At 48.7% G+C, this 24,444-nt stretch overlaps 1 protein-coding gene across 2 annotated transcripts in view; it reads left to right on the forward strand.

The window, feature by feature from the left end:
- Window positions 1-21,298, forward strand: part of CD247 (CD247 molecule) — an 89,738-nt gene extending 68,440 nt beyond the window's left edge. Inside the window, exons 2-8 of one of the 2 annotated variants that reach the window (XM_050768373.1) lie at window positions 11,603-11,706; window positions 12,970-13,026; window positions 13,720-13,800; window positions 16,913-16,948; window positions 17,912-17,968; window positions 18,885-18,926; window positions 20,183-21,298. In XM_050768373.1, the coding sequence (XP_050624330.1) occupies window positions 11,603-11,706; window positions 12,970-13,026; window positions 13,720-13,800; window positions 16,913-16,948; window positions 17,912-17,968; window positions 18,885-18,926; window positions 20,183-20,248 (443 nt within the window). In that variant the 3' untranslated portion in view covers window positions 20,249-21,298. The remainder of the gene's footprint in view (window positions 1-11,602; window positions 11,707-12,969; window positions 13,027-13,719; window positions 13,801-16,912; window positions 16,949-17,911; window positions 17,969-18,884; window positions 18,927-20,182) is intronic. The other variant, XM_050768378.1, reaches the window with a different exon arrangement.
- The last annotated feature ends 3,146 nt before the right edge of the window (window positions 21,299-24,444 follow it).

Here is a 24,444-nt window from a genome sequence, read left to right on the forward strand (position 1 = left end):
AACTCCTGGCCTCAGGTGATCCGCCCACCTCAGCCTCCCAGAGTGCTGGGATTACAGGCATGAGCCACCGCTCCCAGCCGAGATGGGGTTTACCATGTTGGTCAGGCTGGTCTCGAACTCCTGACCTCAGGTGATCTACCCACCTCTGCTCACAAAGTGCTGGGATTACAGGCATGAGCCGCCTCGCCCAACCTAATCTTGTCTTCTTATAAGGACACGAGTCATATTGGATCAGGGCCCACACTAATGACCTCATTTTAACTTAGTGACCTCTTTTTTTTTTTTTTTTTTTTTTTTTTGAGACGGAGTCTGGCTCTGTCACCCAGGCTGGAGTGCAGTGGCTGGATCTCAGCTCACTGCAAGCTCCGCCTCCCGGGTTTACGCCATTCTCCTGCCTCAGCCTCCCGAGTAGCTGGGACTATAGGCGCCCGCCACCTCGCCTGGCTAGTTTTTTGTATTTTTTTTTAATAGAGACGGGGTTTCACTGTGTTAGCCAGGATGGTCTCGATCTCCTGACCTAGTGATTCGCCTGTCTCGGCCTCCCAAAGTGCTGGGATTACAGGCTTGAGCCACCGCGCCCGGCCTTAGTGACCTCTTTCAAGACCTTTTCTCCAAATACAGTTACATTCTGAGGTATTGGGAGTTAGGATTTCAACATAAGAATTTCAGGGGACAAAATTCAGCCCGTAACAGAAACTGAGGTTTAGCGATTATTATGTGTTAATGGATGAGGAAGGAACAAAAGAGTGAATGGGTTTCACACCTTCAGGACAAACAACCACTTTCTGGGTGGTTTGTGGGGCAAGAGTAGGAAGAGCTTGGTTTTGGGGGCTAGGGGAAGAAGAGATGAAGATGACTACGTTTGGCTGAATGCAGACAGATAATGGAGGCTGGCAGTATAGCCTGGATTTTAGGGCTGATTTGAAGCCCGTCCTGGGGCTCACCAGGGCATCTCCAGCTAGAGTAGGGGCCCAAGGCAGCTGTGAACCTTGCCTTGTTCCAACTGGCTTTAATTTTTTTCTTTGAAATGTTATTACCATATTTTAAATAAAAAGATAATGTGTTCTTGTCAAAAGAGAAAACCCTGCAACTGTTGCCTATCTCATTCAGAGGAAAAGCCACTGGTCAAGGAAGTTCTACCTAACACCCCCACCCACTTGTCGCCCTCTTTCCTGGTCTCCTAGAACTTCCCCTCATTCATGCTACCCTGGCCACACGCCTCCTTGCCTCTGACCACCTGTGAAAACCAGGAGCCATCTCTTTGTCACTTCATACTTTCATTTCTGGGCTAGCATTAAGACTGAATGTCTTTTTTTTTTTTTTGAGACACATGCTCGCTGTGTCACCCAGGCAGGATTGCAGTGGCTCGATCTCAGCTCACTGCAACCTCTGCCTCCTGGGTTTAAGCGATTCTCCTGCCTCAACCTCATGAGCAGCTGGGACTATGGGCGCATGCTACCATGCCTTACTAATTTTTGTATTTTTAGTAGAGATGGGGTTTCACCATATTGGCTAGACTGGTCTCGAACTCCTGACCTAGTGATCTGCTCACCTCGGCCTCCCAAAGTGCTGCGATATCTGACATGAGCCACTGTGCCTAGTGTGTCTTTTTATATGTTTGTAAGTAATCTGTTTTTCTGTCTTTGAGAATTGCCTATTTATGTCTTTCGCTGATGTATCTCTTGGACTATTAGTCTTAGCTTTCATTTTCAAAGTATTATTATTTATTCACTTATTTTTTTTTTTGGAGACAGGGTCTCACTCTGTAACCCAGGCTGGAGTGCAGTGACGCGGTCCGGGCTCACTGAGTTTTGACCTCCTTGGGCTCAAGTGATCCTCGCACCTCAGCCTCTGAGTAGCTGGGACTAAGGTATGCACCATCATGCCCAGCTAATTTTTTATTTTTTGTAGAGGTAGGGTCTTGCCATGTTGCCCAGGCTGGTCTCTAACTTCTTGGCTCAAGCAGTCCTGCTAGCTCGGCCTCCTCACATGTTGGGATTACAGGCCTGAGCCACCACATCTGGCCCATTTTTCAAGCTATTATTGACTGAATTCCAAACCTGTAAAAAGCTTTAGGAATGAAGCTATTCATCTCAGAATTATTTACAATGGCGAAAAATTGGAAACAAATGACCACCAATGGGGAATGATTATGTAGACAGTGGAAAGCTTATTAGGCAACCATTAAAAAGGATATTTATTAATAGTAAAATGACAAAGTAACATGAAATACAAATATATGAAATAACATGAAGTCTTAGATTATAACATAATACTAAATGAAAAAAATGATTCTTCAGGAAATTTTTTTTTTTTGAGACGGAATCTCGCTCTGTCACCCAGGCTGGCATGTAATGATGCGATCTTGGCTCACTGCAGCCTCCGCCTCCCAAGTTGAAGTGGTTCCCCTGCCTCAGCCTCCCAAGTAGCTGGGATAACAGGCATGTGCCACCATGCCCGGCTAATTTTCATACTTTTAGTAGAGATAGGGTTTCACCATGTTGGCCAGGCTGGTCTCAAACTCCTGACCTCAGGCGATCCGCCCACCTCGGCCTCCCAAAGTACTGGGATTACAGGCGTGAGCCACTGCACCTGGCCGGGAAAAAATTTTATGTAAAATGATTACAGTTTATAAATAAAGACTTTGGACGGCCATCTGCCATCATATTAATAATGGCTGTGTTTGAAAGTGGTATTATGGGCAACTTTGATTTTTTCCAACTTTTCTGCACTTTTATATTAAGTTGATTTACTTGAAAATAGAAAGCAAAATGATCACAAGGGCTTGGCTCAGTGGCTCACGCCTGTAATCCCAGCATTTTGGGAGGCCAAGGCGGGTGGATTACCTGAGGTCAGGAGTTTGAGAACAGCCTGGCCAACATGGTGAAACCCCATCTCTACTAAAAATACAAAAAATTAGCCAGGCATGGTGTCGGGTCCCTGTAATCATAGCTGCCTGGGAGGCTGAGGCAGGAGAATCGCTTGAACCTGGGAGGCGGAGGTTGTAGTGAGCCAAGATCATGCCATTGCACTCCAGCCTGGGGAACAAAGTGAGACTCTGTTTCAATTAAAAAACAAAACAAAAAAAAAAGAAAAGAAAAATAATCACAAAGTATCACTCAAAACATAACAACTTTAATGGAAATAAAAATACAAGAAGGGAAACATTTGCTCATAATGTGCTACCCCTAAGAAACGACACAGCCCTGTTCTTCCCTCTTCCCTTGGAACCCTTGTCTATAGGAATACATAATGTGTAGGTAGTTTTGAACAAACGATCCAATTTTACAATGAAACATGAATATTTGAAATCTAACACTGAGGAGAGAATTTAGGAGGCTGTGGCGATTTTTAAAAATTTATTTATTTATTTATTTATTTATTTAGACAGAGTCTCACTCTTATCACCCAGGCTGGAGTGCAGTGGCGCAATCTCAGCTAACTGCAACTTCCGCCTCCTGGGTTCAAGTGATTCTCTTGCCTCAGCATCTCCAGTAGCTGCTGTTATAGACGCCCGCCACCACACCTGGCTAATTTTTTTATATTTTTAGTAGAGACATGGTTTCACCATGTTGGCCAGGCTGGTAGCAAATTAAACAGAGTAGTAAAACATTATATGGTGCCACTAAATTATCTGGAGTTGTTCCACAGGTCAGGGTGATTGAGGTATCTCTAGTGGGTCATTGCTACGAGCACTGGGCAGTGTGAGTCCTGGCCTCACATTTGGTAGCAGGCCATCTGTATCTATCAGCCCCCCAGGCCCCTCAGCCCTCAATGAAAGAAAGCTAATTGTAGAGTCAAGAATATGACCTGCTATAATGGTTCGATCCTCGGAGAAGGAAGGACTCCACAGCCTGGTGAGGACCCCTCTCCCCAGCTCTGAGGATCAGCAAGTCATTCAAGGGCAGTACCAGGTGGTGGTTAAGACCTGGACTATGGATCCAGAGGTACCTGGGTTCAACCCTGGCTCTAGACATTAGGCATGTTACTAACCTCTCTGAGCCTCAGTTTCCCTAGCTGTGAAATCAGAGTCACTGTGAAGACTGAATGAGGAAACTCATACATGTGGTTCCTGGACCAGAACAAATCTTCAACCAGTGGTTATAATTATTACTCTGTGTGTCTATCCTGTATCTCCTGCTGCAGTGAAAGTTAGTTATTCAATGAAAGGGAGTAACCTGCTGATGGGGGTGGTCTGGGTGCCTCGATGCTGTGGTCAGTGGGTTGGCATCACACTCAGCACCCTGCCCAACACAGGCACCACCCCCGCGCCCCCATAGCTGCTGCCACTGCCTTCCTAAGAACAGTGACTTCCTGTTTTCTAAGTTCTTACCCTGCAATGTCATCACCAGTTGTGCCTGAGCCTGGGGGTGGAGCTGGGCAGCAGCAGGACTCAGGACTCAAAGTTGGGGGGGTCAAAGGAAGGAAGGTTGGGGAGTAGAAAGCTGGCCACTCCTACCTGGATCGTGAGATACTGTGATTCATATTGATTCCATTAGTACCTACCAACTGAGCGCTTAGCAGGTACCAAGCCCTTCCCATTTGAGTGTCACACACCCTGGGAGGTCGCTGTGATTACTCAGGGATCGCACAGTAGCAACGCCAGGACTTGGATTGCAGTTGTCTCCTTCGTAGGATTTATTCTTACCTGTCGGGCTTCCTACCAAAGTGGAAACAAGCTGGATGGGGGTGAGGTTTGAAAGACTGCCCAATAGAAATGGGAGGATCTGTGTGATTTGTGCTTCTGAAGGCAGAACTAGGTTCAAAGTTTTTTTTAACTCTGAAAATTAGAGCTCTCCACCAGTGATTGCTGGGTGCTGAGCTTCCTGTCACCAGAGATATTCAAGCGGAGGCCAGAAGTGCTACCAAAGAAGCTCCTGGAAGACGTGGGAGGTCCTCTGTATGAGAGGAACCCCCAGAGGCACTGGGATAAGAGAAGGGACTTTGCATCAGATGCGCTCAGAAAATCTCTAGCTGTGTGACCTATTTGAGCCGCAATGTCATTGTCTGCAAAATAGAATTGGTAATAATTCTGCCCGTATTGTGCAAGGTTGGTCTGAGGATTAAGCCGGATCATGCAAGTGCAAAGAGCTCTCTAACCTGTATGCTTCGTGCATGCGTTACATCATTATCTTTTTGTGAAGTGAGGAGTTCTCAGAAAGTCTACACACTACTGAGCTCCTACTGTGTGCCAGGCACTTTGTACATACCCATTATCTGTTTTGTTTTGTTTTGTTTTGTTTTTTTGTTTTTTTGAGATGGAGTCTCACTCTGTTGCCCAGGCTGGAGTGTAGAGGTGGGATCTCCGCTCACTGCAAGCTCCACCTCCTGGGTTCACGCCATTCTCCTGCCTCAGCCTCCCAAGTCGCTGGGACTACAGGCACCCGCCATCACGCCCGGCTAATTTTTTTTTTTTTTTGTATTTTTAGTAGAGACGGGGTTTCACCGTGTTAGCCAGGATGGTCTCCTGACCTCATGATCCGCCTGTCTTGGCCTTCCAAAGTGCTGGGATTACAGGCATGAGCCACTACGCCCGGTCCCCATTATCTGTTTTTATCTTCACACACTCCTGAAGAGTGGGTATCCCCATCCTGAGCTGGGAAACCTGGCCAGGTTCTGTCCCTAACTCTGGCATGATGGGGTGGGAGGTCGGAGGGCCGTCCCCTGCTGCCACTGCTTGTATCTGCAGAGCCTCTCAGCATGCGCCACTGTGCAGGGCACCCCACAAACTTTACCTTATTGCTCCGCACCCATGAAGTCGGTCTTATCAAAGCCCTTTTGCAGACAGGAGAACTGAAGCTCAGAGAGGTTAAGAAAGCTGTTCCAAAACAAGCCAATAATGGGGCAGATTCCACATTTGAGTCTTAGAGTCTTTCTGACTCGAAGGCTTATGTTCTTTGCTCTTCTCTAAGCCTGTGATGTGCTGGTGAGGAGGGGAAACGAGCAAATGAAACTATATGGCACCATCTGCGCTTGCCAGAGCCAGTGGTGGCGGGAGGACTCGAAGTGAAACGTTTACAAGCCGTTGTGACTAAGTGTCAAAAGTGGGCAAAATGGCAAGGGCTGTGAATTCAGAGGTAGGTGGAAACTCTGGGTCCTGTGCCACAGGTCAGGTGCATCGAAGGCATAAGGCTAAGAGAAGTACCTGGAGTCAGGAGACCCAGGAATTCCCTTCCAGCTTTGCCACTAACCTGCAGGTGTCCTTGGTGAAGTTGCTTCATTTCTCTGATCTCAGTTTATCCACCTGTGAATTGGGCCCAATAATAGCCCCCTGTTTGTCTCCTGGCACTCATAAGAATCAAACTCCATCAGACACAGGAAGTCAGTTTAAAAGTAGAAATTAGGGTTCGAATGAGAAGAATCCTTATTAGTTGGATGTGAGGGAGTCCTGCAGATGCCCAGCTCCGAAACAGGATTTGCTGGAGAAGGAGGTTGACTGGAGGGGAAGAGGGCACCAGTGTGTATTGGCAGCCTCAGGGTATGGCAGGACCAGGTTGATTAAGGCCTGATCCCTGTTAGCAGAAGTTCACAGTCTGGCTCAGAGACAACACAGTTCAAGTAAATCTCACCTAGAGAAACCAGATTCTGTAAGGATAGGTGTGTCTCCCCCAGGGTGCACTCTGGGGCCCCAGAATCTTCCTGTTAATGGTCAGTGCCATGAGACTTCCTGAACTCAGGGCTTTTATGAAGATGACAAAAGGCTATAAAGGGATGGTGAGGCTCACTGTCACTAATTAGACTCACAACACTTAGATACAATGACCCATATGCCTAGATACTCTGTGATCCTCTTTGGCTGCCCCCAGCCTCCTCTGAGCATCTCACATGGCCTATTCCTGGTATCTTGCTACAGGGCAAGAAGGTTCCAGCTTCTTGTGCATGGGCTTAAAGTAGAAATCATGGCAATAACAACAGGTGGCATAATGGAATACATACTCTTATGGGGTCATTCGCCCCATAAGAATTATTTTATTTGATCTTCACCCCATAAGAAATATTGTATTTGGCCAGGCACGGTGGCTCACGCCTGTAATCCCAGCACTTTGGGAGGCCGAGGCAGGTGGATCACTTGAGTTCAGGAGTTTGAGACCAGCCTGGCCAATATGGCGAAACCCCGTCTCTACTAAAATTAGAAAAATTAGCAGGGCGTGGTGGTGCGTGCCTGTAATCCCAGCCACTCGGGAGGCTGAGGCAGGAGAATCATTTGAACCCGGGAGGCAGTGGTTGCAGTGAGCTGAGGTCATGCCATTGCACTCCAGCCTGGGCAACAGAGTGAGACTGCATCTCAAAAAAAAAAAGTATCGTAATTAACCCTCACCACCATCTAATGAGACAGGTTGTATTGTTATCCCCATTTTACAGATGAGAAAACCAAGGCTTAGAGAAGTTCCATAATACACAGTTCGGAAGTACAGTGTATAAGAAGGACCAAAGCTTTAATTTTGTTCCTTCTATCTGTTTAACAGAAATTTACGTTTGTTGTAGGGTGTAGCTGCATTTCTATGGAAGGCCGGGCTTCCCTCTCACATGCTCTGGCTGCTGTAATGATGCAGGTCTGAATCTCAATCCATTCATGGCCATGCAGTGAAGTCCCCATGCTCAGGTTCCACTCCAGGCCACTTAAGTCAGAGCCTCAGGGGAGAGGGCAGTGGATTGAGAGTCTGTGTGAGAACTCTCTGTCAGTCTCTGGGGCTCCTTTCAAATGCTGAGGTTCTCCTGGGTGCTGTAAATCTTGGGTAGGGATCAGGAACATGAAATAAAACAGCTTCTCCACTTGTACAGAAAAGTAGCTACCATGTAAAACCCAAAACCTCCTAGGAAGCAGCTGCTGGTCCCTTTGGGATGGAATTGGTAGAAAGATGAAGAAGCCGCGGGAGCGTGTGCAGGGAAGAAGCCAGGACCAAGAATAGAATGGCAATGTGGTGCCTTTGAGCTGGCATCCTGCAAAACTGTCTGCTGTCCAGGGAAGCCCCTGCACCTCGTATGTGGCCTCAAGAGCTAAGTCTTAAGCCCCATGAAGGTAGGGACTCAGAAGACTCGACCCAAATATCAGACATCATTGTCTTTTGATTCTCATCACAACCCTTAAGGTAGATATGATTACCCTCCATTTAACAGATGAGGTAACTGAGGCCCAGAGAGGGGAGTTACTTGTCCAAGACCACACAGTTAGTAAGTGGCAGAGGAAGTACTCGAACCCACCTGCACGCAATCCAGAGTTCATTCCATTTCAATAGTTCCCCGCACGAGCAGATGCCCAATGAATATTTAATTAATCGCATAACTGAATCGGGTCCTGCATCCCTGCATGGAGCTTTCTGGGCCATAACTGTCTTCCTCAGGCCCATCTCTCCCAGCACAGGCATAGTGGGACTGACGAGAGGAGGGTCCGACACAGGGAATTATATTGGGGTTGATATCCTCTCCTCCACCCAACCACACACAGCACACTTGTCATCAGTCATAAAACTATGCAGAAAAGAAGGAAGGAAGGAAGGAAGGAAGGAAGGAAGGAAGGAACGAAGGAACGAAGGAAGAAAACTTGTTCATATTACTTATCTCAGGGAGGTGCCCAATCCTCCTGCCCCTCTACAGTGCTGAGTCTGCACAACACAAATATTTCTTATTTGTGCTAAATTTACTGTCCAGTAATTTTTCTGTTCTCATTTTCTGTGACAAGCAGCTGAGTGATTTTCTCCTGGCTTTTCTTCTGAGTCTCAACCAGTCCCATAAATCGCCACAGTTATCTCCTCTGCAGTCCTAACAGCAAAAAGTCACCCCAGCTTTGGTGGCCTTCATGGGGGCTGGCTTGTCCCCCAGAGGCCTTTAGATCCTCCCTAGGTCAGTGAGGACTTCCAGCAATACCTTGGGGTCAGAAGGCAGGCACACCTGGGGCTGGGCCCGGCATCTTCCTCATCACTGAAGCTCAGCCCTGAAACATTCCATGATATCGAGTGATTGTCTACCCTGTGCCCTGCACTCTGATGCTGGGGCTGGAGGAAGAGGCAACAATGAAGATGCAGCCATTGGTCTCTGGTGCTGGCAGCCTAGATGGAGGGGCATCTGAGTCCTGAGGAGTTGGGTCTGTAGAGCACTTTGGGAGATATCGGCTCTTGAACTGACATCCTCTCACTTTTTCCTCAGGGGTTCAGGTGGTAGGATAGTCTGATTTTAACAGGTGTTGGGTGGAGGGGTATAACACAGGCCTGGAAGAGGATCTAGCTCAACAGGCAAGGGGGTAGAAAAATATGGGTGTGTTCAAGGAAGAATGGGGTATAAAAGACAGGAGCAGAGGGACAGGGTGGCATAAAGCTGTAATCTTTTCAGGCCTGGACTTGTTATGGCAGAGCCCTAACATGGCTGGACAAAGAGCTTGGACTCTCATCCGAGTGGCTGGGTCTCTGGGCAGGGTCTGTGGGAAGTTTGCAGAGATCAGCTGCCTGGGGGCAAGAGGGGTCCTGAATTAGGAGTCAAAAGCTTGGGGACAGAGGGATTCAGGGTGGTGGGGGTGGGAACACTGGCAGTTGCCTTTGAATCATCTGCTTCCATAGTTCGTCGGGAGGCCAAAATGTTGCTGGTATGGAGGGGCAGGCAGGACTGGCCCAGGGGCAGGAAGGGGGAGAGAGCTGCTAGGGGTCAGTCCTGGGCTGCCTGTCACTGTGTGCTCTGAACCGGAATCCTCGGTGCATCTGTCAGAGGGTGGGTGGCAGGAGGATCTGACGATGATTACATTTAAGGCAGTGTCTGCAGAAATGTTAGTTTCCACCTGTTCAACTAAGAGGCAGCTGACAGAGCATACATAACCTGCCCCAAATCACACAGCCAGAAAGAATGACAGTACTCCCACATATGGCCTCCACTCCCTCCGCCCCCATCTGGGTCCAAAGGCCACCAGAGGGCGCCCAGGCCTTGGGAGACAGACACTGGCTGGGCTGGCCTGGGACCTCTGCTCTAGTTAGGAGGCACCGGTGGAGTGAGATGGATACCATGCCCTGTTTTACAGATTGAGTTGCTGCACATTTACCTAGTAGGAAGTATGGTCAGACTAAAATCCAAGTTTCCTCATTCACAGGGCTGTGATGTTTCTAATAAAACCGCTAACTTTTTTTTTCTTTCTTTTTCTTTTTTTCTTTTTTTTTTTTTTGAGACGGAGCCTCACTCTGTGTGCTAGGCTGAAGTGCAGTGGCATGATCTCGGCTCACTGCAACCTCCGCCTCCCAGGTTCCAGTGATTCTCCTGCCTCAGCCTCCAGAGTGGCTGTGTGCTAGGCTGAAGTGCAGTGGCATGATCTCGGCTCACTGCAACCTCCGCCTCCCAGGTTCCAGTGATTCTCCTGCCTCAGCCTCCAGAGTGGCTGTGATTACAGGTGCCTGCCACCACACCCAGCTAATTTTTGTATTTTTAGTAGAGACAGGGTTTCACCACGTTGACCATGCTGGACTTGAACTCCTGACCTCAAGTGATCCACCCGTGTTGGCTTCCCAAAGTGCTTGGATTACAGGCGTGAGCCACCGCACCTGGCCCAAAAATGCAAACTTTTAGTTAACCAACTTTTAGTATACTGTATCTGCATTCTTCAGCCCATTGTACTCCAGTGGCAGTGCCAACTAAAAGTGCATTAACTATAGCTTGACAAAGGTTAATATGGCACTAGGAGTTAGGGGCCCCTGGGAAATTTGCAGTGGGAGAGGCTAACACAGAAGAGACCTTTGAGCGGCATTTTGTAGGATGCATCAAATGTTACCGAATAGTAGGGTTTCAGGGAGAGAAATGGAGGGCACATCAAGAGGGAACAGTGCATGCAAGGCACAGGGCAAATAGTTCGGAAGAGCAAGGCATATCCTGGGAATGCGGTGTGTGTAGTGGGAGGAGGGGAGACAGGGAAGGCTGAGGCCGTGGAGCTGGGACTGGGGGGCAGGGAGATGCTGGGCCTAGGTGGGGAGGGGCACCAAAGGTACCTCTGTCTGTTGCCCATGAAACCCTTCAGGGCACAGGGAAGGGAAGCTGAGCACCAGATCCCACTGTCCTGGGTGGGAGAGTGCCTGGTACTGAGGAGGTAGGGAGTGTGGGGAGAGTTAACCCAGATTCTTGCTGTCCTAGTTAACTGTTAGATATTGAAATGATCTCATTTGACCATCATTTGACCTGTTGTCTCCCATGGGTAGGCCTCAGAGCCACACACCTCAGGCCAGGAGTACCATTCATCCAGATGTGAACACCTTCCAGAGGCTTCCAGAGGCTTCCAGAGTTCTTGGTTCACACAGGCGCTAACATGGCTGGGCTTCTGCCGCTGAGGCAGGAGCTCTGTGCACAGAGAACAGCCTCATCTGCCTGCCTTGTTTCCACCTCCCCTCCCCCATATTGCTCCAGGCTATTTGGCCCCACAGGGGCCACATCTACCATTGGTGCCAATAGGTTTTCCAGGAACTGATTGAGGTGGGAGGGAGGGAGGGGGTTGTGATCAGGCTGAAGCATGGGGATTGGCTATAGTCTCCGTGTCATGATTTCGTTGGTCACAGTCAGTCCTAGTGCCACCCTGGGATGATGGGGATGTGTTCTGGTCACCTTGGGCCTGGCTGACCAGCTTTCTCTCTTGGCACAGAGGCACAGAGCTTCGGCCTGCTGGATCCCAAACTCTGCTACCTGCTGGATGGAATCCTCTTCCTCTATGGCGTCATTCTCACTGCCCTGTTCCTGAGAGCGAAGGTGGGCACCACTGGGCTTTGGGAGGAGGGCACAGGGTCCTCCGCTTGACGGATGTTCAGAAGGGCCTTGGTCTTGCAAAGTCTCAAGCTTGGGTGGTGCCTGGGGCTTGGTATCCAGGAGCAAAGCAGGGACCAGCCAAGTGTGTGCCTTGAGTGGGCTGAGGAAGAGGTGGCAGTGGCTGGCTGAGATGGACAGGGTGGGAGGGAGAGCCTGGTGCTAGGCGCCTCCATGACAAGCTGTACAAATGTGCGCACATCAGAGTATCCCAGGGAAGGCGATGCTGCTGGCGACAAAGGGGCTTACACTTAGGCAGAGGTCCTGCTGTCCAAGTGTGAATGAAGGCCATGTTAGCCTTTCTCTTGAAAAGGCTCTTTCCTCACCTGTAGTGGGAGAGCGGACAGAGCCTGGGTTTTCACTTGGTGCCTTGCAGACCCTGGATTTCTTTGTGGGGCTGGTCATGGTGTGGGCAGAGGGCGGAAGAATTTAGGAGTAAAGGGGAGGATCCAGTCCCAGTCATCACTTCGGTGCTCCCCAACCCATTTCTTGTTTGAATTTTGGACTTTGGCATAGTATTTTATTTGAAAAACCAAATCTTACTGAGTTTCTTGTTTTAAGTTTGAAAATGCTGCCCTAGATGATTTCTAAGGTTGTTTCCAATGCTCTAGATCTGTAAGACATTGCAGTTTCTCCCGCCTGAAGCGGCATGAAGTGAAGCAAGAGTGAGCCTATGTCAGCTTCCAACAGATGCTCAGGACACTAAGCGAACGCTAGGCTTCCTGGACACCAGTGCAGCCGGGCGATGGCTGAGGGCTGGGCGCGTGATGCACGTACAGCACCCTGCCCCCGGGGTCAAGATAGGAGGCGGGACCTTGACCAGCCACCACCCACCCTGGATTGTCCTCAGAGTCCCCGGAGGAAGGGACCCTAGAGAATACTCATGTGCCGGGGGATGCAGACCAAGAACCTTACACCTCTGCGCACGCACGCGCGAGGGCGCTAGCCCGGGAAGAATAAACGCCAGCGGGTCCTGGGCCAGCGTGATGGATGCACGTGTCACAGGCGGGAGGAAAGACAGTTGGGCTCATTAAAAGGGGTTGCCACGCCCCAGCCCCTGCAAGGGCTCAGCCCCAGGAGGCAGGGCACGCATTGTTAGTTGCCAAGGAGCGGAGTAGGGCTGTCCCTCAGGTCACCGCGCGCCCTGGCACCCCGGCAGTCCTGCGCGCCCTCGCGGAGCAGTAACGCGCTTTGCTCTGTGTGTTGCAGTTCAGCAGGAGCGCAGACGCCCCCGCGTACCAGCAGGGCCAGAACCAGCTCTATAACGTAAGTCAGTCTCGCCGCAGACCCTCTGGAAAGGAAGGGCAGTCCCCTCCTCGGACCTAGGGAACATGTCCGCCAGAGTCTCGGGTTTAAGTCTGGTCCCCAGCTATCACCTCTGCGACCCGGCGGCAACTTGTTTAACCTCAGTTGTCTAACCCGTAAATCAGGTGTAGTAATTGTACCTGTCTCAAAGGGCGCCATAAAGATTACATGCTTTAATGGCTTGATGCGTGGAAAGAGCTTAGTATAGTGCCTGCCATTAGTGAGCCCCCAAGCCATCAGCAATTTGCAAAGGCTAGAGACGGGAAGAGAAGGCGTGTATTAGAATCTTCCCAGAGGAGGGGAAAGCGATTTCACACTCCCTGTGCAATGGGACTGTGGTGGAATTGATTACCACCTCTGAGCCCCAGCTTCTCTATTTGCTCATGAGAATGTTGTTCCTTATCCCGTTGGACTGATCGGCATATAGTTCTTGGTGACCTTTGGGGATCCCATCCACCGTCATCTTAATGCGTGTTCTCTGAGAGGTCCTCTGGGATGATGGTCTCCAGATGGACCAGTTACCATCCCCTCCCCAGCCCCTGCCCCTCTTTTTGTGAGCCACCCCAGAGAGGGAAACCATACTCTCCAGACCAGCTGGCCCCATCCTTCTGAGGTTCCTCTGTCCTGTGTCTGACACTTTCTTGTCTGTTGTAGGAGCTCAATCTAGGACGAAGAGAGGAGTACGATGTTTTGGACAAGAGACGCGGCCGGGACCCTGAGATGGGGGGAAAGCCGGTAGGGGTTCCTTTATCTTCCTGTGTGTTCCTGCATGTGTGGTGGGGTTCAGCCCAGGCTACAGGGGAGGGTTCCTAAGCTCACTCTGCAACCAGACTCGACCCTCACGTGTGGGCCCGGGACAAGAGAAGAGATGGAGACCCATTCGCTGCCGCAACCTGTTCCTTCCTCCTTGGCTCCATTCTGCATCTCAAGGGGCCGCATCCCCAGAAGTGGTACCCACTGCTCATGTCTAAGCTCTACCCACTTCCCCTCAAACTGTTCCTTGGCCATCTTGAGATGCACACATGGTGGCACCATCTGCCCCAAGAGGACAGACCTGGTGAAGAGGTCCATACAGGAAGGGCCCAAGACCACTGGATAACCCACGTATAGTTGGGGTATGGTCCCTGGGGGGCTCTGATCTTTTGGCTTTGTAGACACTATACCCTGTGGGTAGGGGAGCGGCTGGATGAGACCACAGTAAGGTGGGGTCCTCTTTGTTTTTTCTCCTTCATTCTGATTTCCTTCCTTCCTTATTTCCTTCCTTCCTTCCTTCCTTCCTTCCTTCCTTCCTTCCTTCCTTCCTTCCTCTTTCTCTATTTTATATTGACAAATTATAGTTCTACATATTTATGGGGTACGAAGTATTGTTATGATTTTTGAATATCATGTGAAATGATTAAATTAAGCTAATTAACATATTTATCACTTCAAATATTTAACTTTTTTGTGATGAGAACATTAGCAATTTACTCTTAGAGATATTAAAATGTATAATACTCACGTATTAGCTATATTCAGCATGTTGTGCTGCTGATCTAAAAATAAATTACTCTTCCTATCTAATTGAGGCTTTGTACGCTGTGACTATCATCTCCCCATTCCCCATCCCCCCATTCCCCAGCTTCTGGTAAACATCATGCTACTTATCCATGCTTCTGTGAGTTAAACTGTTTTAGATTGCACATATAGGTGAGAACATGCAGTGTTTGTCTTTCTGTGCCTGGCTGATTTCACTTAGCATAATGGTCTCTAGATCCATCCATGTTAGAGTGAATGACAGAATTTCTTCCTTTTTAAAAGCTGAATAGTATTCTATTGTGTGTATGTTCCACAGTCTCTTTATCTGTTCATTCTTTGATGGACACTTAGGTTGATTCTGTAACTTGGTTATTGTTTTGTTTGTTTGTTTTTTGTTTTTTTTGACGGCGTTTCACTTTTGTTGCCCAGGCTGTAGTGCAATGGCGCAATCTTAGTTCACCACAACCTCCACCTCCTGGGTTCAAGCAATTCTGCCTCAGCCTCCCGAGTAGCTGGGATTACAGGCATGCACCACCATGCTTGACTAATTTTGTAGTTTTTTAGTAGAGATGGGTTTCTCCATGTTGGTCAGGCTGGTATTGAACTTTCGACCTCAAGTGATCCACCCGCCTCAGCCAACCAAAGTGCTGGGATTCCAGGCGTGAGCCACCACACCTGGCCTTGTTTATTGTTAATAGTGCTACAATCAACATGGGAGTATAGACATTTCTTCAACAAACAGACTTCAAATCTTTTGGGTCAATACTCAGAAGTGTGATTGTTGGGTCATATGGTAGTTCTATTTTTAGATTTTGAGGAGCCTCAATGCTGTTTTCCATAATGGTTGTATTAATTTACATTTCCATCAAGAGTGTTCAAGGGTTTCCTTTTCTCTCTATCATCATCAACTATTGTTGTCTTTTGTCTTTTTGGTAATACCCATCATAACAGGTATGAGGTGATCTCGTTGTGGTTTTACCTTTTATCTCCCTAATGGTTAGTGATGTTAAGCATTTTTTCATGGATCTCTTACCCATTTTTATGTCTTCTTTTGAGAAATGTCTATTCACCTATGATTTATTATTAATATGAAGTTTTACAGTTTCAGGTCTTGTGTTTAAGTCTTTAATCCATTTTGAGTTGATTTTTGTATATGGTGTGAGGTAAGGTCCAATTTCATTCTTTTGCATGTGGATATCCAGTTTTTCCCATACCATTTATTGAAGAGACCATTCATTTCCCATTGTATATTCTTGGCATCTTTTGCTAATTGCTCGGCTGGGACCTATGTTACTATATTGAATAGAAGTAGTGAGTGTGAGCATTTTTGTCTTGTTTCAGATCTTAGAAGAAAGAGAGGAAAGGCTTCAGCTTTTCCCTGCTGAGTGTGGTGTTAGCTGTGGATTTATGTATGTGGCCTTTATTGTGTGGAGGCGCATTCCTTCTATATCTAATTTGTTGAGAGTTTTTAGCATGAAAGGAAGTTAAATTTTGTCAAATGCTTTTCCTGCATCTAGTGAGATGATCATGATTTTTGTTCTTCATTCTGTTAATGTGGTGTATCATGTTTATTGATTTCATTTGTTGAACCATCCTTGCATCCCAGGGATAAATCCCACTTGACTACAGTGAATGATCCTTTTAATGTGTTGTTAAATTTGGATTGTTAGGGTCCTCTTAAGAGCAGGGCTCAGGACAAAGGCCAGGACTGTCTTGGTGGAAGGGCAGTGCTGCCAGATGCTGACAGTGATCACACCTGTCCATCTAGCCCCTGTCCAGGCTGAGCCCTGTGCTGGTTGTGTTGTTGCTAGAGTGAATGGGCAGTAGAGAGGCTGTTGATTTCATTGACCACTCCTCACCCCAACTATCCAAGCTTATCTTGCTTCCTCTCCTCTTATCTGGACTAGGAGGGTGTGGGGAGGGCACCTCTCAGTAGGACCTCACTACCAGTGGCTGGCCCTGCTCCAAATGATGGTATGTGACACCTTTTGTCTTCAGTCAAAAGTCCCACTTGTCAGCTTGTGATGTGTGTGGTGTTCTGTCTGCAAAAGGACAATCTGCAGGCGTCCCCATGGCCTGCCCTGGGCAATGCTAGGGTTGGGTGGGCCCCTCTGGGAGAGCAAAGTGTATATCCAACTGCGGGTAACCAAGTATGAGCCATGAGGCCCCCAGCAGTGGCCTAGGCAAGGCTTGGGTAGCACAGGGAGGAGAGAGGCAGAGGGCAGAGTCCCAGGGAGCTGCGGTCAGGGGGCAGGATGGAGTTTGCTGTAATTTCATGGCTTGGGTTTGTGTTTCTCTCCCTCTAACGTCTTCCCTTTGTCTTTCCTAGCAGAGAAGGAAGAACCCTCAGGAAGGCCTGTACAATGTGAGTAGAGGAGACCTCACATTTTACTTTGGAAAGTTGGAGGAAGGACTGGAGGAGGGCTCCAGAGGAAGGGCTGGAGGAAGGGCTGGAGGAGGGCTCCAGAGGAAGGGCTGGAGGAAGGGCTGGAGGAGGGCTCTGGAGGAAGGCAGTTGCTCCACACTCTGTGGTCTTTGTCCAGACCTTCCCTTCTTGGGTCGAGTAATGTCTCACCTGCTTGTGGCCTGCAGGAGCACCTGCTTCTAGGAAGCCTCCTTAGCTAAAAAGTGCCGAGTAATCTCCCTTCCCTCCCTCCCCGACCGCTTCTGCTGGATTTCCCAGGTCGATCAGCCTGGGGTGTAGGGAGACACAGCAAGGTCAAGCTAGGCAAGGACAAGGTGGCTGGCCCCTTCGAGGGGCTCCTGTTCTGAGTGCTGAAGTCTTCTGAGTGTCCGCCCTTATAGGAAAGTCAACCTCACACTCCTGGGTGTGACCCTGAACCCTGATTGTCGATCTGGTTTGCCATGCAGGACACCCTTGCTGGTGGCAGCCTCCTGTTAGGGAGATGCCTGCCCACTCCTCCCGCGGGGAGGGAGGGTTGATCCACAGCCCGTTTGTCTGTGTAAAGAGACAACTTGCTCAGATAAATGATTCTGGGGCTCCAGGTGAGCCTTTGTTTTGCCCAGTCTCCATGTCTTTGTCTAGAGCTCCACATCCTATCTTTTTGAGCCTAACTTAGCTCCTCAGCTCAGTGCAGAGAGCTGACAGCTCAGAGGAGACTCCAAAGGGCTGAGGACAAGGTGGGTAGGCTGGAGCTGGTTGTGGGCAGAGAAGTTTGTGTGCATAAAGTTTGGAGCCTTGATTGTGGGAGCCCTCCCTCCCTGCCACTGCTGCCAACTTGGGGATCAAGAAGCTTCCTCTTGTAGGGGAGCCTGCTGCTTTCTGCATTAGTTGGTAAAAATCAGTGTTCCATGCCCTGTTCTACAGGCACTGCAGAAAGATAAGATGGCGGAGGCCTACAGTGAGATTGGGATGAAAGGCGAGGTGAGTGTTGCTGTTTCTTAATTCCCAAGGGAGTTCCTCGTGGCCCTCCAGACATGCCTGCTGCAGGCCCCCTTTCCCATCCACTTCTCATCCCAGCGGCAAACGCCCATGTGGTGGCCATCAGAGGTGAAGGCGAACCTGGCAGTCACCCAGTCGGGCACAACCTAAGAACTAAGGAAGGGCTGATGCTCTTTCAGGACTGAAAACCAAATCTAGATTCTATGACAGCCTAAGCTTTGCAAGAGCAGGTCCATTTTAATAATAGAAAGCATCGAGTGCTTAATATGTGCTGCCATATTCAGTGCGCAGGACCACAGGTCCCAGGGCAACATGAAAATGTGGGACCCTCTTGTTCATCAACAATTAAGGATTTCAAAATGGTGAGAGTGAAGCATTGACCCCTTCCAAGCAGGGGTTCTCTGTAGTTTTATTTAATTCCCACAACAACCCAATGAGAAACATGTGCCCTGCGAGGCACAATGAGGCAGAAGACCTTACCCAAGGTCTTCTAGCTGGTAAAGGGGGGCGTGTGAGTGAACTGACTATGCCAGAGCTCATAACTGCTCAAAACAGCTGGTTGTCAGTGAGCAAAAATGACTAGCCAAGAACTTTAAGAGCTGAAGGGAAGCCCATTTATCCAAGCAGTGGGCAGCACAGGTCCTGTGGGCCCCGGACCTCAGGAATCTGATGTCTGTGAGGACCTGACTGGGGTGGAGCAAACCCAAGCCCCATCGTGGCCAGGCCTCACCTTACTCTGCAGAGATGAAGGTCTGAGGATCCTTCTGTCTCAGGGACAGGGGTGCTGCTGGGAGACAGTTACCTCTGACTTCCTGGGTACCTTGGAAGGGGCCCTTGAGCAGAAATGCCACTACTGACTGCCTGACTTTCTAATCCTTTTCTCATTTCACTCCCAAAGAACCAGCGCCGGAGGGGCAAGGGGCACGATGGCCTTTACCAGGTAGGAGCTGCTGGCGTCCCTTCTGCGGAAGGGGCACCACCTGACAAGGGGCAAGATCAAGGCCCCCACATTTTGTCTGCTGGTGGGCAACAGCTGGGCAGGGCAAGCCCAGGGCACCCATTTAGGCCAGCGGCAATGCCACTGCCAATAAGTCCCTAGAGCACAGCTGGGACTCAGCCATTCAAGCGAATTACTTGGCTCCAACCATGCCTTGCTTGGCCATGGCAGATAGAGCAGCAGCTGTTCAGAGGGTATGCAGCCTCCCCGCAGGTGCAGATGGAGGCAAAGGACCACACGAGTGATTATCCTGCCTCTTTGGGTTCTTGCAGAACCCTCACTCTGTGTCATTTCCTTAGGCCTTGTAAGATGAGAGGTTGGATGGGAAGACTGAAGGAAAAAAAAGCTAAGAAAAATGGCAGCTTCAAAAAGAAAATGTTATGTAGTTAGGTGCCTGGTTTTTGCAAATCAGTGCAGGCAATTTTGTAAACTAAGCACGGTCTACTTCTCTCAAATACGATCCCCAGCAGGTTGTCATTTCTCTCCTTCTGGCTCCCATGGGCTGTTCACAGCTCACTCTTCTGACTCCAGTGTCAGCCCAGCTTGCCTGAGTTGAGTGATATCAAAATGGCCCCAGAAACTTACCTGTGTGTGGCTGCTGTTGATCCGTCTCCTTCCTGGCCCCCGGACCAGGGGGACACGCGTTCCAGCAGGTTTGGGGCCAGCCTTGTGGGCCTGTTCCTGACCAAGAAAATACTAGAATCACTGGGCCTGGGAGGGAGGCTCGCAGAGGGCTGAGGCCAAGGAGTCCCTCTTCTCCCTGTGACAAGTCCAGGGAGACAAGTCCTTTGGGCCCAGGTATTAGGGACAGCAGATTCTCTGGAGCAGGCCTGGGCCCTTTCCCCTGATTCCTGTCCAGTATGGGAGGTGGGAGACTCCTTTCTCTTAGGTCCAACAGGAAGTTGGCGGCGCCCAAGCACTGTAAGGGACAGCATTTGAGGAGCTGAGAAGAGGGGTGAGAATTTAGCTGGAAAGGAGTTGCTGCAGGGACGTTCCCAGCAGGGCACAGAACCCATCTACCAACGAAGCTGTTGCAGCCAAGGCTCCCGCCCGTGGGGTCAGGGGGATTTTTCCTGGGCCTCTGGAGGCTGCGTGGGTGGTCATGGGGCTGTGCTGCAGAGACACCTGTTGGCCTCCGGATTGGCTACTGCCCACACAGGTTACTGACCCACTTTTGTTTTCTGATTTGCTTTCACCAGGGGCTCAGTACAGCCACCAAGGACACCTATGACGCCCTTCACATGCAGACCCTGCCCCCTCGCTAACAGCCAGGGGATTTCACCACTCAAAGGCCAGACCTGCAGATGCCCAGATTATGAGACACAGGATAAAGCATTTACAACCCGGTTCACTCATCTTCTCAGCCACTGAAGTATTCCCTTTTATGTACAGGATGCTTTGGTCATATTTAGCTCCAAACCGTCACACACAGACTGTTGTCCCTGCACTTTTTAAGGGAGTGCGCCCCCAGGGCTTACGGCCCTGGCCTTGGGCCCTCTGGTTTGCCAGTGGTGTAGGTAGACCTGTCTCCTGGCAGTTCCTCATTCTCCCTGGGAGGCTGGCACGCTGCCTCTCACAGCTGAGTTGTTGAGTCTGTTTTGTAAAGTCCCCAGAGAAAGCGCAGATGCTAGCACATGCCCTAATGTCTGTATCATTCTGTCAGTGTCTGAGTGGCTTCACTCCTGCTGTAAATTTGGCTTCTGTTGTCACCTTCACCTCCTTTCAAGGTAACTGTACTGGGCCATGTTGCGCCTCCCTGGTGAGAGGGCCGGGCAGAGGGGCAGATAGAAAGGAGCCTAGGCCAGGTGCACCCAGGGAGCTGCATGGGCATGGGAAGGTGGGCGGGCAGGGCAGGGTCCGCCAGGGCCTGCGAGGGTAGCGGGAGCCTCCCTGCCTTGGGCCTCTGTGCCGCATCATCGAACTGTACCACGTGCTACGGGGGTCAGAAGATGAACAGACTGACCTTGATGAGCTGTGCACAAAGTGGCATAAAAAACAGTGTGGTTACACGTGTGAATAAAGTGCCAGGGAGCAAGAGGAGGCCCTTGATTCACCTCACACTTCCAGTGAATGACAAAATCATCATTGTGAAGGCCTCGCAGGAAGACCCAACACATGGGACCTGTAACTGCCCAGCGGACAGTGGCAGGACAGGAAAAACCCCAGTCAATGTACGAGGACACTGCTGTGTCATTACAGGCCACAGGCCATGGATGGAAAGCGCTCTCTGCTCTGCTTTTTTTCTACTGTTTTAATTTATACTGGCATGCTAAAGCCTTCCTATTTTGCATAATAAATGCTTCAGTGAAAATGCAGCTTTATTCTAAGCTTTATTTCAGCAGTCAGGCTTCTAATGGCAATTCAGCCATCAGTAAATCAGCAGGTTGCCTTTGAGGGAGGAGGGGAGCAGAACTGCTGATTCTCAGGAGAGAACAGGACAGTTCCTGGGAACCAGCACATGAGCGCAGGTGCATCCTGCGGCCCGGAATGCCGCCATGTGGGTGGTGTCGCACAGGGCAAGTGGGCCGGGCGTCCAGGCTGGGTGGCTGTGCCTTAGAGAGAGTGGGTCTCGGTGCAATAAGATGTGCCAGGATGGCCCCAGAACCAGAGAGGGCTATGGGAAAGGAGCCCTGCAGCACGGCACCAGCTTGTCGGGTGCAGGAAAACAAGCGCGAGAGACCGGCCTGGCACTCAGGCATTGGAATAGGCAGTGTGTGAGCAGAAGGTGTCCGGAAGTTATGCACAGCAGCTGACACCACAGTGCAGAATGTCTCAGTGCAAAGGGTTTGAGGGAGGGATGGAGGACAAGTCTTTTAGGTGTTTCCGTCAACAAAAGGTGGCCCCGTTCCTAGCAGTATTTCCTCTAACTGCAGTGGCTGTATCTAAGGCCCCAATTCAACAAGCCCACCAACTAATATTGTGTGAAGACTGAAATCTGTACCTTGACTTTTTCAAAAAAGAAATCCAAGACCATGACTGTTAAACGTCCCTGAAAATTTGGGATTCCAACAGGAGCCAAGCATATCATCGCTAGGCATATTTAACAATTCACAGGCAACTCATAAAGAGAAGCCATTGGATTTGTAACAGCCTCAGGGGAATTCTGCTACTCATTGGGCTTTTAAAACTGAAGTCTGGTTCATCTATTAGTGAAAGAGAGTGCCACTCATACCGAGGGCTTGTGCTACACCAAGTTTCAAGGTCAGCTGACTTATACATACAGGCTGTGTGACCTGGATGGCTAGTTTGAAAAAAGTGAGTTGACCCAATTCTGTCAAGAATATGTCTCAGTCTAGGCATGGTGGCTCATGCCTGTAATCCCAGCACTTTGTGAGGCTGAGGAAGGAGGAACCTTTGAGCCCGGGAGTTTGAGACCAGCCTCAGCAACACAGGAGAACCCTGTCTCTAGAAAAAAATACAGTCGGGCATGGTGGCATGTGCATGTGTTCCTCACTACTCAGGATGCTGAAGCTACAGGATCGCTTGAGCCCAGGAGGTCAAGGCTGCAGTGAGCCGAAATCCAGCCTGGGTAACAGAGGGAGACCCTATCTCAAAAAAAAAAAAAAAAAATATATATATATATATACACACACACACATATATACACACACACACACACATATATATATACACACACACATATATATACACACACACATATATACACACACACATATATACACACACACACACACACATATATACACACACACACATATATACACACACACACATATATATACACACACACATATATACACACACACATATATATACACACACATATATATACACACACACATATATATACACGCACACACATATACACACACACACATATATATACACACACACATATACACACACATATATACACACACACATATATATATACACACATACACACACACACATACACACACACACATATATATACACACACACACACATATATATACACGCACACATATATATACACACACACACACATATAAATATTTTTAATAACATATGTCTAAAGAGGCAAGGAGAAAAGCTGGCACTGGGCAGTGAGCTATGGTGCTACAACGAACCTGGGGTGGGGACCATGAGGCTACATGCAAGGTAACCACACAGACAGCAAGCTGGGGGAGAACTGAGATGTGCTCACAGAAGCAGGGCTGAGAAACCAGTTTCTGAGAGAGCAAAGCCCTGAATCCGAAGGGAGAGTGGCTAGCCCTGGAACTGCCAGGCTTCCTGCCTTTCCTGAGGTCTGGCAATGCCTTCTCCACAGCACAACTGCACTCCCTCCATCCAAAAACACTGTTGGTTATTGATGTATCAACTTATTTCAAGAGGAAAATCCCTAAATATCCATCGTAAGATGTAGATCTGTTTCATGGGTTAAAATGTGAAGATGTGCTTAGAATCAACGAAATACGGAATTTTCCTTATATTGAGGAAACACACATATATATAAAGATGGAAGCTTTCAATATTTTTCAGACTTTTATTCAAATGTCACTAAACTCAGAGATAGGATATGAATATTTCTGATTGCTTTTCTTCCTAGGGTTTAATTCGAGGTCATTCTTGGAATAAGATCCAAGGTTACTAGTTTACAAGGTTCCTATAAACAGAGAAATACTCAAAGCTGCAAAGCCTGGCTTGGCAGAGAAAAAAGGGCAGATGACCAATTTAGGCTAAGAGGACAACTTCCGGGGTGATTTAAAGCCTTGCCATCTGGCCAGCTGTTAAGCCACAGGCCTCAATCTGTCCAGGAATAACCTGTGATGTGTTTTGGTTGCTTGGTGCTGGACATTTCAGTTGTTGATCAACAACTACTTTTGTGAACTCATGACTAAGTCCTAACACTGGATTTCCTGTTAACTTCAACCTGGGTCTTGGGGAGAGATATAAGTCCCTCCAAAAAGAAAAGAGTAAGGGCAGATATTATTCACATCCTGCCATAGATAATTCAGCTTTGTATACAAACCTGGCAATGGGTTAGAATTTAACCACTTCTTCAAAAAGAACGACAGGGTAACAGAATCTCATCAGTGGTTTATCCTCATGCCTTAGGAGATGACAAATGAGTTGTGCTTGCTAAGTCTTTGTTAGTGAGCACGACACTATCTCAAAAACAAGATTTCTGTTAAAAACTGGACATTATTTTAAGAAAATAACTGTAAGCCATATATCTAAGGAATGGAATGGAAAAATATAAATTCTATGATAAAGGAGCAGGGAGAAAAGGACCCATCATTTGTCTTCCCATTTTGATCCCTTTCCAGGAGAGTGAGCACATCTTGCGACAACAGCTCTCCACATCATCTAATTCAAGAACGCCCATCAGATGGCCAGCATGTGATAGACAACTTTCCCAGGTTCTTCAGTAAGCTGAAGAACTGTGGGGAATTCATTTTAAAATTCAAACTTTCCTTTTCATGAAATGAATTGTAGTAAGACACTAAATGTTAAG

The sequence above is a fragment of the Macaca thibetana genome, chromosome 1 (genome assembly GCF_024542745.1).
Source record: "Macaca thibetana thibetana isolate TM-01 chromosome 1, ASM2454274v1, whole genome shotgun sequence".
Classification (NCBI taxonomy): Eukaryota; Metazoa; Chordata; class Mammalia; order Primates; family Cercopithecidae; genus Macaca; species Macaca thibetana.